We start from the raw sequence: 16,709 nt of genomic DNA, 5'->3' as shown, positions 1-16,709 counted from the left end.
AAGTACTGACCAATGGGCAGAATAGTTATTGGAGAAAATATTTCACTAGGTGGAGGAAACACTGCCACGCGTGTTACCTCCGTGCGTGTGTGTGTGTGTGTGCGGGGGGGTGTGTGTGTGTGCGCGCACACTTATAATTTCCTCATTTGGGGGCCTGTAGCAAAACAAATATTAACACAGAATAACACAATAAAGCAGGCCATTTCCTGAGTACTACCGAGGGACAAAACATTTATTTCACTTTGTCCACTGTGTTCAGAGATGTGTAAACTTCTAATGGCTGAGAGTACAGAACATAACTCAACCTGCCCCCTCAGCAGACAGTCTTCTAGCAGTGGTAATACTGTGCTGTGCAAGTTTTGCTTTTTTTCCTCTTTTTTTTTTTGGTTTGGTTCTTGCTCATAAAACAATACATTTCTAATTACACAGGCGGCAATTAGCTTGTTCCATTTGTAGTTCGGAGGTAGTTTACCAAAGTTTTTTTCTTAAAGAAGTAGTGTACACAATTATGTTCTTGGCTTGCCCACTTGTTTCCTCTTGCTTAACATGTTAAATGATTTTTACATTAGCGTTCCAGACGTGGATATGAGTCAGAAAATTATCATGCATGTTTTTAGGTAATAAGCTGTATGTCTTTCCTCTGAGAACTTTTTGAATGAAGCCCTCATCTTTGATCCAAGATGGAGCTGAGGAAACGGCATGAGTTTTTTCTTTTTTTAAATTCTATTTAATTATTTTTTTTCCCTTCCTGTTTACTTCTAAGTGTTGAAGTCGCTACTTGTTTAACCTGCTGGGCTCATTGTTTTATCTATCATCTCCTGTGTGTCGGATGGAAATGAACGTGTTTTGGTCGACTGCTAATTCATCAAGTAATGTCTGTGATTTAAGTCACACTCTGTTGCTTTCTTTAAAAGCACTCTCTTTTAAAAATGCATTTGTTTGACAAAAGAGAGAAAGAGATAATTTATTTTCCTTTCTGTCTTTTCGATTTCCTGAGTTTCCTTGTGTGTGCTGTGTAAACATGGGAGTGAATAGCTGAGTCTCCAGCTTTTGTGATGTTGGGAGGAAAATCTGTGAGTCACTTGGACCTGTCTCGGGTAATCTCTTGTGTTTCAGCTGGATGCCTTGTTTAATGCGCTAAAGAAATCAAAGTGCCTCTGTCTGTTGCTCCGCAGAGAGTTTGGGTGGAGAGATCCGGAGCTGCCAGAGGTGATCCAGATGTTACAACACCAGTTCCCATCGGTGCAGTCCAATGCTGCAGCTTACCTGCAGCATCTGTGCTTCGGAGACAACAAGATTAAAGCTGAGGTATGCTGGTTTTGTCGGGCGTGTGTGTGTTTGCTGTCTTTTAGTTTTTGGTGAATTTTTGATGACTGATGTTGCAGAGACAGAGAATCTAAAATGAATGATAAAAAAAACATGAAAATCTGTTGACAAGGAAACAAGTGAATGCCATCTTCTAAAGATTATGCAGAAAAAGCATTGGAGCATTGGAGGTTTATTATTCACCAGTCAATTCTCTGGTGATGTTATACATAATAACACTTAACACAATTCCCATGCTGGAAACGTACATCTTACTGCACTGGATATATTGAAACAATAAGGTTCAATTGAATCTAGAGCTGGTGGTTTGTCTCCCAGAAGCAATTTCTTTAAAGTTCTTTAAAGCAGCCTTTAATAGAAGTGGAGGTACTAAAAACCAATCATAATGCCTCATTCAAATTCTCTAAAATTCAGATTTCTAGCACTCCAACCTCTGTTACTACTTAATATACACTTTGCACATTATTCTGCCTCAAACATTTGATTCACCAGTAAATGCTGGCACGGTCATTGATGCCTTTTTTCTCACTATGTAAAATATATTTTTGAGAAGAATGCCCAACTCATTAGAAAAATAAAATAAAATCAGTGCAGCACACTAATTTATTATGTGTATGTACAACTGAAAGCAAGTACTTACACAATAAAACAAAAAGATGCAACCTTTTTTCTCTGTCAGACTTAAAATCTAACAAAACATTTTCTAATTTAAGTTTAAATTAGTTGTGTTTCTTAAATGTCAACAAAAAGTGGAAACAACTTCTCAGAAGTCTCACAATAGTCTGCTCTTTATTTCTGATAAACCTTTTGTACCAAGTCAGGTTTTCACATCTCTTTTCAGAACTGTTCAGAAGTCTTCTGTCCTTGAGATTTGAGTCTCAGGCAAAACATTCCCTTTTCTGTTAAGTCACTGCATAACTAATTTGGTGGTAGACTTGGGGTCTCTATCCTTTTAGAGGACCCATTTGTGGCCAAGCTTTAAGGATCCGACTGATATCTTGAAATGTCATTTTCATTTGTACTTTTGCAAAATGTTTGAAGTGTAAAAGCCAATACATTTTAAACTTAAGAGTTTAAAGAAAGTGTAAAAAATTCTTTGATGTCAGATAGTGAGGAAAAACTTGTTTTTTTAAATACTGTAAATAGCCAGCTTCAGTTGTAAATAAGCATACAATAGTTTCTAGAATCACACTTGATATAGTGTTTATATTTAAAAACAGTGGAAAAATAAGTTTAAACCTTTGATGAATGAAACAAACTTGAACATATAAATTGGAAGACATAGCTTCAATTCAATTACTAGTTACTACTGCCCACCTACACACATTCACAGACATGTTCAGGTACAAAAATGTAATCACTTTTAATACATCACATTTCATTACACTCCCACACACTGTCCCTTACTACTCTGAAAGAAACACAAGTATTTATTTAATTTTTTTTTTTATTGATGTAATTACTGACGGAATTCAAGTACTTAATGTAAATTGTTTAAATGACTTTTTGTGTACATCTTACCAATATCTTAAGAGACATGAGTGCTTTAACCATATTTGTAAAAGATGAGAAATCATTATGAATAACACACAATGCATCTGTATCAATGCAGTCTTTGCTGCATGTTGATAAAAAAAACAGATGACACGTCACAGACCTACCAAGTTGAGCATTCAAGTTCACTCGTCTCGTGAACAGACCTTAATTTTAAAAAAATCACATTGACTAATGAGTGCCAAGCTAGATATGGGATATTAATTTGGTTAAAGATCCATCCAGTGAGTGGTTATACGAACATAAATCTATGCTGTGGTGTCGGTGAAAATTCTTTGGTTTAAAAAAGCAAACTTTGCCCTGAAAATGAACTATTCCAATGGACTGTGTTAACTTTAAGCTTTTAATCTCTGAGCTTCCTTATATATGAAAAGATTAAGATGTATTTCTTAAAATTAAAGAAAGCTTTCTAAATATGCCCCTTATGTTGACTGAATCTAGACCTATTGTCAATATTTTAACCAGGATTAAAGATTCAAAATGTATGTCATCTTTGAGCAATTTCTTATAAAAGGTTGTTAGGATATGAGATCCTTTCTGAGGTAAAATCGGACAAAATCGGACAAAAGTCACATGACTTTTTTAAACTATCTACAAATGTTTTGGCTTTTGAACATCTCTTACGGTTTTTTTCACAATTGTGATTTAAGTTTTATGCATATTTTTGAATGTTTTCAGGTTTACAATGTAATCCTATGGTGGAATTTTCTAACTGTTGTCAGTTACTTTTTTGTGCACTCTAGTGACTGTACAGAAATAATTTATGCATCAACACGTAGCCACATATGTCTACTTTAAAGAACTATGACTTTCATTGCGACAGGTCTTTTTTTTTTGTCAAACTCTTCTGGAGCACAGACATGTCACACCTTCTCTTATTTCTTCAATGTTTCTCTCTTGTGCTCTGTTTCTTTCTGTGTGTCAGCATTCTTGTCTTCCTTTCTCCAGATGCCTTCTGCTTTTACTGGTTTTACTGTCTACAAAGGTTTTCTGCAAACTTATCATCAATTTTAGCAATTCATGTCAAATATTGATTTGACATGAATTGTTTGGACAATTTGTTGTCCAGATGTTCGGGGTCACCAATGTGGAAGTCAGCAGAAAAAGACGAAAAAGATTTGAGTCTTGTTTAATTCTCAATGTCTTCCAACATAAAACCAAAAATSGAATGAACCACAACCGTTGGTCACTTCACACCTCACCTTCTCTCCTTCAAAATAAAAGCATACATTCTGGTGTGAAATATATACATTGTATCCGCCACAATATCAAAATTTTGTGCCTCTCCTTCTGAAATATGCTATATCTTGTTAAATTTTACTATTGCCCTTTTTCAAACATTTTTCAAAAATTTCTACTTCTGCTGAATTATGCTACATGTTTTGCTAAATTTCACTATTTAGCACAATTTTTCTACAATGTATGACTGTAGCTTTCTTCTGCTTTTTTCCCTATTTCTTAATAATTGTCTGTGTGCAACGTTGTTTCTATGTTGTTTTATCTAAATGTTATATGATCACACATTTTAATGTGCAACAGGAAATTATAAATAGGAAGTAGATTGCTATGTTCAATGTGCTTGATTAGTAGGATAAAGAGTCTAGGAAACTCAAAATATGTTTGTAACTCCTACACTTTTGTCTTTGACCCTGATCAAACAAAACTTCTACGATGAAAAGAGGAGCAAAGAGGTTTTTTTTTTCTTCTTTACTTTATTTCTTAAAACAAGTAAGTAAAACCTCTCTGCTAGCTTTTCAAAGCTGCGAATTTTCTTATTGGTGATCCGAAGACTCTTTTGTGTCCTGTCCTCAGAGCCTTGTTGGGCAGCTGTAGGTTAATACTCTGGTTGCCCCAGTTTAGAATTGTCAAGAGAGAAATGTTAGCCAAGAGTCAAAAACCCAATTAGCCCATGGTTGAAAGACACTAAAAAGCAGTTGGCCTTGGGAAAATGTCAGGTAAAGAAAAAAAAACTCTACTGATATCTGCAAGGATGCCAGAAGACGATGCTATTCAAACTTTTTACAGTCTTCTATTTGATTGTCTTCAGAAAGAAGACAATCAAATAGGACCTGGATGTTTTAAACATGTCCTAGTTATTGAGCCACTAGTTTATGTTAAAATCAATAAAGCCGTTGGTGTAATTAAACGAGATGCCAAGTTTTATATTTTATTTTGGTATGCTGTGATTTGAAATGTTTTATTTTACAAAATAACTTTTTTATTTATTCTCTCTGCAAATATAATTTCACATTTTGGTCAGAACTCAAAACTGTGGTCATGTGTGAGTCATATTTTATATATTTAGTATGCATAGTTTACATGTAGCATCACACTTCCAGAAACACATTGACAGCCATGTTGGTAGACAGTTGCTAACTTTCTAACCCCATATCAACTTTCTAACCCCTGAGGGGTTCTAAGGAACCTCTCATTCCTTTCTAACTTGTGAAAATGATGTATTATTATTATTCAGTCACAGTTTTTGAGTACTGTACTCGCCTCTGTGTAATACTAAGATAAATATCACTTTAGTACTTATTGCCAAACTAGCTACAGCATGTTGTGTACTTACTCTGCCAGTCCCAAAAGCAGTGATTTACTGTATCTTTCACTTGCATGTTGGTCAAGAGTATCCGTATACTTTCTATTTGTTGGTCTTGAAGCCACAGTTCAGCTATGCTTTGTGCTACGCTTGCCTACCAGGATGGCTTCTGGTTAAGATTTGTGGGAACTATGTGTAGAGATGTAAGAAATTCAACAGTGTCATTAGTGTTGAGTAGTACTGTGAAATTTTACAGAACGTCAAAAGATGTGACACATGCTTAAAATATCTCCGTGATGTTTGATAGAATGTAACTGAAGCATCCTTTTTAAAGTATTCTGCTGTCCCAGACACTGTACCATGTGTTTCCAATTTCCACGCTTTATGCTTGCTACACCTCTGATTCCCACATTACCAACTGTCACCTCTGCTAACTGTTACCAAGCAATGTTGTCGCTATGGGTTACCAATAGGTGTGACCACCGCTGAACAGCAGAAGACAAAGACAAATCAATCTGCACCTCTAATCCCTGCTAGATGAAATAGAATAAAAGGTGCACACGTTTTTGGAAGTTCTCTTAGCTTTTTGCTAGGTCTTTTCATAAGTAACGTATTAACAGTACCACAAACATAAAGAGGACACAAGTAGGTATGCCTAGATGAGCAAATTCTCATGTCAGTCATAGTTCAAAAAAGGACTAGTTCCTTAATTTGGGTGTGTTATGTAATAAAATTACATTAAATCTGTCCTCCAGCGTACAGAAAACACCCAACAGATTCTACACCGTCATTTATGAAAAAAAAAAGGTTAAATATGAAGCTTTTTAAGTGGAATTTAAGGTAGAAAAAAGCATTCAGTGGCAGTGGCAGCTACTACTTGTATCAGTTGATTAAATAATCATCAGGAAGTTTGACCAGATATATAAAAGCAAATATATCAGAGAAACTGCATAAAAATAGAAGCCATTTCAGATACTACAAATGTCATTTAGAATGTCAAATCTTGAAGTTCAGAACAGTTAGTAAACAGTTAGGAATTAGTAAATGACTGAAGCAGAATTACTTCTCTAAAATTAATCTGGCTGCACATCTTGGCTTAGAAAGTTGCATCTAAAAGAACAACGTTTGGAAAAACATCCAGTGTCAAGTAAGTGACAAAATCGCATCCATTAGGCGTTCATCATCTTTTTGGTCAGAGTAAAAAGAGACACTTCATTTCAACAAATCACACAATTTATCAGTAATACTGCAAACAGATTCCAGAATGTCATCATTTGTCATCAATGTCATCATAGTCACATTTTTCAAAAGCAGCGTTCACGACAGCTTCACAAAGCAAGACCAGCTGATCAGTGATCAGTACAAGCAGCACTGGCATGCAGGTGTAAAGCAGGAAACAAGAAGCTTTAAAAGTATTTGACATTTGGAGTGGGCAGCAGCCTTTGTAGATTGAGTTTAAAGTATGATTTGAAAGTACAACTCTATGCAGGATAATGATCTGTTTAACTTCTGACAGTTGATGTGAAAGTGGCAACAGTGAGAAAATGTCCTCATGCTAATCTGACTTTTTAGTTAGGTGGGAAATTACTATATTTTAACTGGGCAGATCAGGAGTGAACCTTTCTCAACAGTTTCCCAAGCACAGCATTTTTATTTGTTTCTAATCTCCATGAACATGTCTTCTGTTCCTGATGCAAACAGTTCTTCCTTTTGAACCAGGTCAACGTTAGTCATAAGAAAGCAACAGCTTGTGCCAGTGGTTGCACTAAGAACTGGTGCTAATCAGCGACTATCTTAGATGTGAGGCCATCGGTCAACAGCCTGTTGGGTCATACAAGGGAACAATGCCCAAGCAATGTACAATAGAAAAGCTTTAAAAGGAAGAAAAAGAAGTCAGAGTTGTTGCAAAAGCCCAGTCAAAGCCCACGTATGAGCTCTATAAATCCTCTTGAAGCTTCATCTCCTGCCCAGATTTGATTTAAGATTGGATTCTGGAGACTAGCTAGACCACTGCTTGACTTTAATGTGCTTTTTCTTAGGGCACTTTGTTTACAGTACTTTTTAAGTGACAGACAGGCTGTAGGACTCACCCATGGCTCGCTGTCCTAAAGGTTGCCATCCAAAATGATGTCAAACTTGGCCCTATCTAGTTAATCCTCAATTCACTAAACTTTACATTTATTCTTATCTGAACAACACAGCCCCAAACCATAATGCTTTTACCTCATTTGAGAAATTTTGACATAGTAGTTTATGTAACATACTGTATAGATACTCAAAAACATCTATCTATCAAAATCTATCCAACTAGTGTTGCAGAAGGACATACTGTCACACTACCCACACAAGTTATTTTCTGGGTTTCATGATCAATATCTGGTGACGGCCACTGGGATAATAATACAGAAGTGGTTTGATGATGATGGAAGTAACTTTGAAAAATCTGATATTTTTATTTTACTTTTTTTTGCCACATGCAGTCCAATTCAAGAGAGTGGAAAAAACCCTGAAGCCATAAAAATACTGGTTTCTTCTTTACCATTTTGTGATGCCTTGCAATAGTTAATTTATCCATCTTCCAACAAGTCACCTGGTGATAACAGCTGCCTGTCTTGATGATTAGCCCTACACCCCTGTTGATTGGACCAAACACATGCTGTTTCGACTCTTTGACTCCCCGTGGTTGATAAAAATCCCTGCAGTGGAGAAGTGATGTGGGAAGATTTAAAAATCAACATAGGAAGAAAGCCTATGTTAAGAACCATAGACTGCAGGCAATATGTGTTCCACCATGGGCGGAAAGCATTATGTGTTGCACCATAGGGGGAAGGCTTTATGCGCAACGCCAGATTGCCTTCATTGTGCTTCCCACTGGGCTAATAGCATCAGCTGTTTTGTCCTCTCAGAGATTCGGGGCACAATCATAAATTTTTTACAGATTGGTTTGCTTAATTCTCTAAATTTGGGAATGTTTGCGACTTTGTGTGTATTTAGCAAAATGTCTTATGTTACACGGAAAGCCAATGAAGTGAGGCGGCATCTGGTGTTAATTGGTCATGCTTTCTCACTTCTTTTAAAAGAGGAAAAGTTGCATTTTCCATCTGCCACAGATTCAGCATCACATGGAGTGTCATATCAGCAGAAAATAATAACCTGTCACGGGCAAAGTGTCCAACTGGATCTTTTAACATTCTTTTCTATTTTAAGTGATGATCCCACACTGTTTGAAGATTTCGATAATAATTTTGGACACTTATTTAATAACAGTAAAATAACAAAATTGTGAACATATCATGTTTTTCACTTCATTTATTTGTATTTAAACTGCTGACTTATAAACGTGCAATAACAGCAATTACAATTTCTTTTGAAATCCAGCTGTTCTTTTGGTCTGCAATCATAGAAAATGCACTGCATCAAATTTAGTATTTTTAACTGTAAATTAGCTGATATTTACCAAATTATGAAATTATCTAATTCTAGCTTAAACCTTGCAAAGTCGCACAACACAAAGTTAACAGAGATCAATTTAACGTGGCACTTTGTGGCAAACTAATTATACCCTTAAATCCTCACATTCAAAAATGCCAAATAAATCCCTAGAATTTAAAGGGACTGTAGATAGTTTTATTTATTTATTTATTTATTTTTTCAAGTACTCTGTGTGACCCTGAATTTAGCAGATGCAAAAATATTTACACCCATAAGCACATTGAGTTGTACTGTAATAGCACAGCAAAACCTTGTAACCTAGTTAAATCTTGGACGAATCTGATTATTTTGCACAATGTCATGCAACCAAAACTCTTAGAAAATCACAAGTGCTTACTGTTTACCTTCACCATATGTTCCACATTTTGGACATCTACAATTATGTGAAGAAATCTAATAAATTGAGAAGATATTTGTTGTCAAATACTAATAAAAAAAAGGGAAAAGAAACAAGCATGCCAAATTAGGAAAATATTTAAAAGCAGAAAGGGATTCTGATTTTTATTTTACTAAATCAAAACTCCTTTTCCTTCCTTCATCAGTGTAATTAAGTGTTAGTTTTGTCAAGGCAAAGCCATTAGCTGTGTCATGTTATGTTTAATTAGCCCACATTGGGTTGTTAATCTGATTGGCGAGAGTGGCAGATACTGGAGGCTAATTACACACATATATGCACACACACCTGCGCACACTCACACACAAGCAAACACACACTCAATTCTATAGATAGCTCTGTGGACTCTGTTTACTAAAAGGGATATGCACACTTTTTACCATTACCTTCCTCTCAAATCTGACACCACTCCACGTTTGTTTACATTTCAGAAAGAAGGAAGTCGTGCTCATGGTCTTATTCAGAGGCTTGTTTGTGTTTGTTTTCTGCAGTGGTTCTTGGGGCAGTGCCGTCACAAGCGAGGCGTTAAACAGGTTGCTCAAAGGGTTTGGTTTGTTTATCACAGTGCAACGTGAAAGCAAATGTCACGCTACCTAAAAATGTAACAAATGTTGCAGTTTCGGTCCTCAATCGTACAGAGTACTGATCTATATCAAAAACAACTTTAAAGAAATATGTCTTTGCATTATAACTGTATCTATTGCTTTGAAATTGGCCCCTGTCTTTGATTATGCCATTGTAAGTTTATGTGTTGAAGTCAATGATTATAGAACATTTTGGTGCCATTGTAGATGGTAGACTTTCTTAGAACTCCATGCAGATTACACAGATGAAAAGAGATTTGAGAAGCTTTGATAACAGTAAACACAGTAAGAATTTATTATTGGTATGTTAAATAACGTCTCAGTGGAGCAATATTTATGTAAAAAAAAGGCACTGAATAAGGTGATTAGTCAGGGCAGTAAAATTACTGGCTAAATAAGACTGTCACTTCAGAAATTATATAATTGATTAATGCATAAGAAAGCCACTCATGTCTATAAAGACTTTTTATATGCTTTACTCATTGTTTTAATTGAGGCCATTTGTTAGAAAACTGTACCTTTGTGTGGAAATATTGCTTTTATTAATTCAGTTGTATTTTTTTTAAACAAGGAAATGTTTCACTTCCACCAATGCTGTTAAATATCCTTTTTGAATTCTGTTTTCAGATATAAATGTGTTTGTTTATGCAACTTGGGCTTTTGTGATTAATCTTTTTTTTTTTTGGCTGTGTGCTTTGTGCATTCAGTGATGTATTTACATGGAATTTTCTTGCTAGATTTCAAATGTATGTATATTTGTTGGACATAAATTATCTTATCTGTTATCTTTACCGATAAATAATGACTTCCATTTATTGGTGGTTATTTTTAATCGTTTGTGACAAAATATTATTTTTATGAATTTTAACTGAATCTCTGTCTTTAAATCTCAGATCCGTAGACAGGGAGGCATCCAGCTGCTGGTTGATCTGCTGGATCACAGGATGAGTGAAGTCCACCGGAGCGCTTGTGGAGCTTTAAGGAATCTGGTATATGGCAAAGCCAATGATGAGAACAAAGTGACCCTGAAGAACTGTGGGGGGATTCCTGCTTTGGTCCGTCTTCTTAGGAAGACTGGGGATGTGGAAATCAGAGAGCTTGTAACAGGTACAGTGTTTGCAATTAACTTGTTTTTCACCTCCTGGCACTGGTGCTAGGTATGCTCCAGAATGACAGCAACCTTAGGAGCGGATATAATTGTGAGTGTGTGAGTGTGTGCGTGCGTGTGTAAGACTTTTCAGTTTTATATTAACCCATTGGTATTTTCATGCAAGTGTATGAAAATAAACTGCATGCTGATGTGTGGATTTGCTAAGTACTCTATATTGACTTGATCCTTACTGTACCTGTTAATTTTGACTGCAGTCACAACCTCCCAGTCAAGCAATGGTTGGCACCACAAAAAATGTTAAAAGAATGGGTACTAGTCTGGTGTTCACCTGAATTCTAAACTCTATACATTAGATGAAACAAAACTCAGAAAGACCCCACCTTATGGCACCAAGTGCATTACTGAAATCATGACTTGAAAACCCTCGCAGCAGCCTTACATGTTCTTTGACTGTGATTGTAATTGTTTGATTCTGTTTTAGTAGAGAGAAAAAAGATTAGTTTTGTGTAGTATAACTTAAGACAGACATATATGAACCTAGTAAAAGTCATGCATCTTTACATAAATGTAATCCCATTACTTGTATATATTGCTTACTTGATAAATCCTTGATGGTAATTGCTAACTTTTGAAGCTGAATTATTTCTACGAGGAATTAATTCCATTCATCTTTAACAGAATTAAAATACTTCAGAAAAGTTTTCTCTTTACTTAAAAGAAACCAAGGTTATAGAACTTGATCACTGAAGCTTATAAACAATTTGGCAATGAACCTGAGGATTTATTTTAAAAAAACGGTTAGTTTTCAAGCAAGAAAGTTAATAAAGTAACTGAAATAACAATGTTAGGAAAGGTAGTTCTTCCTTTATGGTCTGGTATGCATCCTCCCTTTTTTATTAATTGATCATTAATGTTTCTGAGACACAGAACATTCATTTAGTTTTTCTGCGCTTGTTATGTTATTTTTAAAGCACTTCATTTTGCTTTAAAAATATAACTTTGCCTTTCTCAAATTCAAGATTTTACCAGCAAGTACGGAGTCTGACATTTATTGGCCAATCATGTTTTAACCTTGAGGGTAAGGAAAGTTATCTGTTTGGTATACACACCCACACACACAAACTCAGAAACACGAACACACATATATTAACTAATCTTAATGCTCCAAGAAATATGTGCAAGCAAAAGGTGTATAGAATACATTTAGACTCCCACACAGACATTGCATGACCTCGGATAGTTCAGTGAGTGTTATTTTCAGAATTCTTCGAGAGATTTTTTTTTTTTTTTTACTTTCCCTCTTTTTTTTTTTCTTTTGTAATCTTTATAGTTTCGGAAAGTCAGTAGCTACATTCTTTTTCATGCATAAACAAATGTTCACGATAACCTAAAACCCTGTTTTGCATGTCTGAGTTTTGTACAGTACTTGTCACAGGAGGTATTCTTCTAAAACCTAACAATTTGTAATCCCACGACAATAAACATGTGAGAATTCATATTGAGGTGATATTTGAGTGAGTGAGTTGCTGTTGCATGTATCAGCACTTCAAAATTTCTTATAATCACATCCTGCTGGTGAGGCCATAACAACAGAATAAAGCTAAACTATTATTATTCCACTCCCTGTTACTTACAACATCTTCTCTCTAGTTTCTCATTGTCTGTTCTTATGTTTCGTGTTCTTCCTTTATCGCATTTTCCGCTTTTGTCTCTGTGTGTATTCCATTGTGCTGGTGCTGTGTTTTTGCACTTGTATAACCATTGTTTCCCTCTTTGCATTTTGTGTCACCTGACACCAGGCTAGGCCAAAGATAAGAAAGACACGTGTAGCTCATAGACTAGGACATTCCCGGAGATAAAGAACGAGTGCAGCCATTCAGTAAAAGACAATGTTTCGGATGCCATAAATCCACCCAAGCCGTTCACACGGTCGTACATAAATAAAGCTAAAAGAAGCCCTTCATCTTCACTTTGACCTTCAACCCCGCTGTATCCGCAATGGGACAAAGCTCATCAAGCACACACATGCATACTTAAACATCCTTAGAGGAATTCCCACCGTGGTCACTTGCTGAGAGAGGGGGGTGGACTTCAGAGAGAGCCAGAGTAAACGAAAAATTTACTGTTTTTGAGTAATGCAGCAGGAAACTACAAAATAGAGGAAGTGACTTGTCTTTTAAAAGCTTTTATGAAAGCAGCGTAAATGCCATTACTTTGTTATAAGCGCATGAAATGCAATGATATGGCTTTTAGTTTGGAGGTCATTATTGCTTTCTTTACGTGATCTCTACGCTTACGTGCCTTTGCAAATGTGGTTAACGGCTTTCAAGAAATGAGGTCCGAGCACTTAGATATGTCAGCTAAGAGTAAAGGAGAAAAAAACTGACATCGAATGCAGAGTCTCTAGCAAAGCGTAAACTCCTAAATATTTTTCTGAATTCGCCCACGAAGCTGTGTACATAGTGTCCATCCATCCATCCATCCATCCATCCATCCATCCATCCATCCATCCATCCATCCATCCATCCATCCATCCATCTTCTTACACCCTTGTCCCTTAGTGGGGTCGGGAGAGGTGCTGGTGCCTATCTCCATCTAACGTTCTGGGCGAGAGGGTTCACCCTGGACAGGTTGCCAGTCTGTCGTAGGGCAACACAGAGACACACAACCATGCACACACACATTCACATCTAGGGACAATTTAGACAGATCACTAACTTAACAGTCATGTTTTTGGACTGTGGGAGGAAACCGGAGTACCCGGAGAAAACCCACGCATGCACAGGGAGAACATGCAAACTCCATGCAGAAAGTCCAGGGCCGGGAATTGAACCCAGAACCTTCTTGCTGCAAGGAAGGCAACAGCTCTACCAACTGCGCCACTGTGCAGCCCCTGTACTTAGTGTAAAAAGGAATATATACATATTTTAGTGGTGTTTTAGGGTTAGAGTTGTAACCGTCATGATTACGATGGTGATGTTGAACACAAAAGCAGTATAAGAATCAGGCTGATTCTTATTCTGTGGAGAGAAGTATCACAAGACATCTGGCTGAACTTGGAAAGCGACAAAGACTTTTTTTGTTTGTTTCCAATACTCCACTCTCTAAGGGATGCAGCAGTCAGGACCAGCTTGATATTGTAACTTATCCTATGATTGGGAGTTTGAAGGAGTCCGCAGCACTAATTTACCCTGAGAAACAAGGCGAGTTTGCAAACATGTCTCTCTCTCTGTCTAGTCATTGTAACGACATCAAGAACGCTGCAAGGAACTTGGTGCTTCAGCTGCAAAAGAAAACAGACAATTTTGAAATGCTTTTCTTGGTTCTGGATGAGAGTTGCGATGTCTGCGATACTGCCCACTTACTTATTTTTGTCCGTGGATTAGCGGAAGACTGTGAGATGACGGAGGAGTTTGCAGATATGCAGCCAATGCACGACACTATGATAGGAAGTGATTTGTTCACGGACTCAAATGCGTCCATGGAGACACTCTGACTTAAACGGGACAAGCTGGCAGATGTACAAATGGGCTGTCCAAATCTGACGGGGAAAAATGTTGGCCTTTTGAAGTGGACTCAAGTAAATGACTGCAGAACAGAAACTAGCATCATTGATCAGGAGATGTTGTGCAAGTCACTGATGCAAATTAGCCATTTTGTTGATGTACAGTAAGTAAAACAGTTAATTTCATCAGAGCGATTTTGCTGAATCGCATGCAGTTTGTTTCAATGTTGGAAGAACAAGACTGTGAACATGGTGACAAAAGTTCAAGAAATCCCTGAGCTTGTAATAAATAGTGGATGGCAGATATGGCCTTTACTGTTGATGTGAATGGATTCACTGAATGAGTGTCCTAACACTAGTAATGCAGATTAAAAAAACACTGGATGCACATTTAGATAATGATGTTGGTCTTTGAAAAACTGTTAAGCAATTATATGATATATTATCGCACATTTCTGGTATGCCCATAAATCTGACACACAAGCGACATTTGCCAACAACGTTGAATGATGAAGCTGCTTTTGTGGCCTACTGGGATCGTTTTTTGCTAGAAATGACAGTTGTTGTCTGTTATTATTCAGATTTCATGTTTCAGCTTTGGAAAAGTAAGAGCCTCCCGTGCTCTATATATTAGTGATATGTTAGGAATAGCATCCAGTAGATTTGGCCTCTTGAGGAAAATTCATTGACACTATGGAGAAACGAATGTCCCAAAAATAGCTTGGAGTTGAAGTACTTCAGTGTGTGTATTTGCATTTTGGTCTAAAACCAGGTGAAATTTACTACAGGTCACATTAGATGATGTTTTTATAAATAGCCATCATCATCTCGCTCCACCAGACACACACTATGAAATTTGATCTTCCCTTCTTTCTGGCTCTTCCTGTCTCTGCCCTTATCTGTCCAGTTTGCCCCTGCTGCAGGCAGCGTGATTCTTTGTCACACATGTTCTGCCGTCTGTTTATTCTGGGGCTAAGCATTGAACCTCACATTTTGCACGCTTCTGTGCCAGGCACTGCCGTATTTCAAAGACTGTCTTCATTTAACATCGCGCCGGTGCTGCGATTCACCTCTCAAAACCACTGCTGTAATTTCATTTCATTTGTGTTTTAATTTCTTACAGATCATTATGTAGATGATGTGTGCAACGATTTAATTCTATCATTTCTGCGTAATGCTGCTTTGACTGTAGACACATTTCTTCCCATTCAGCGGTGGTTTTATTAAAATATGCTCAATTTCCTACAGAGATGCTCCACAGTTCTTGCATTATGTTGACTATTTCCGTTTTAGGCACAGACTGTAGAGGCATTAGAAGTAAAATCTAAAAGCCGAGGCTGAAATAGTCTTAATTGGTCAAGTCAGAAAAAAGACATTTTATAAATTATTATTAAGAAAAAGGTCCTTAAACCGGCCAACAGAAAATCATTTGAACTAGTGAAATGTTTGGCTGAAGTACTTAATTGTCTATGTTTAAGTGTGCAATTTGTGTCATTAGGCCAAATTTATGTTGCGGTGTGACTTTTTATGCCAATGTAAATCTATACAAAGTCCTTTAAAGCGCTACAGAAATCATCCAAGTGTGTGAATAAAGAGTAAATGAGAACTATAAAGATCAGCTCCTTCTTGCTCTTCTGTGTTTTTATAGCAAGAAGGCATTAAAGGCATGACTTTACCAGATTACATTGCACTCAATGTCTGACCTTCAGTACTAGTGGTCAGTTAAATGACTTAATGGTAAGCCATTGAAGGGACTCTCAAAGGTTCATTGAGACCATAGCGTTTACTAAAATGACACCAACAGGCATGGTCCTTGTGTAATGGTCTCTTATAGAAGCGATTGTTTTTGAGACGAAAACTCATCCTTCTCATTATTTGAGTGATGCTGTTACTTCAGTGATCTTTCTCCCTTCTGTGTGATTTAAGTACCTTTTTAAGTCTAAGAAAATAGTAAAGGGCATAGTTTTTTTTTGTTTTTTTTTAACGTCAACCAGAAAAACCTTTCTGTAACAGTTTACCCTTTATTGGCTCCCTGGGTCTCGGTGTGAGATAGATAGCATGGGGCCAAGGCTTCCGGGCCTGTCAGTCAAAGTCTGGTCGATGCAAAGGCTTTCTGTGTCAATAGGAAATGCTATCCCAACTCCTCGTCTCACCTTGATGCAGTGGACCATGGCTGCATTTGCTACTGCTATATATATATA

General features: G+C 36.8%; 1 protein-coding gene across 1 annotated transcript in view; it reads left to right on the top strand.

Moving 5' to 3' along the window:
• Window positions 1-16,709, top strand: part of ctnnd2a (catenin (cadherin-associated protein), delta 2a) — a 159,219-nt gene that overhangs the window by 78,395 nt on the left and 64,115 nt on the right. Inside the window, exons 11-12 of the mRNA XM_017301924.1 lie at window positions 1,176-1,308; window positions 10,786-10,999. Of these exons, the coding sequence (XP_017157413.1) occupies window positions 1,176-1,308; window positions 10,786-10,999 (347 nt within the window). The remainder of the gene's footprint in view (window positions 1-1,175; window positions 1,309-10,785; window positions 11,000-16,709) is intronic.

This window comes from Poecilia reticulata, linkage group LG20 (genome assembly GCF_000633615.1).
Source record: "Poecilia reticulata strain Guanapo linkage group LG20, Guppy_female_1.0+MT, whole genome shotgun sequence".
NCBI classification, from domain to species: Eukaryota; Metazoa; Chordata; class Actinopteri; order Cyprinodontiformes; family Poeciliidae; genus Poecilia; species Poecilia reticulata.
The sequence above is the reverse complement of the archived record's forward strand: the minus strand, read 5'-3'. Positions and strand labels throughout refer to the sequence as shown.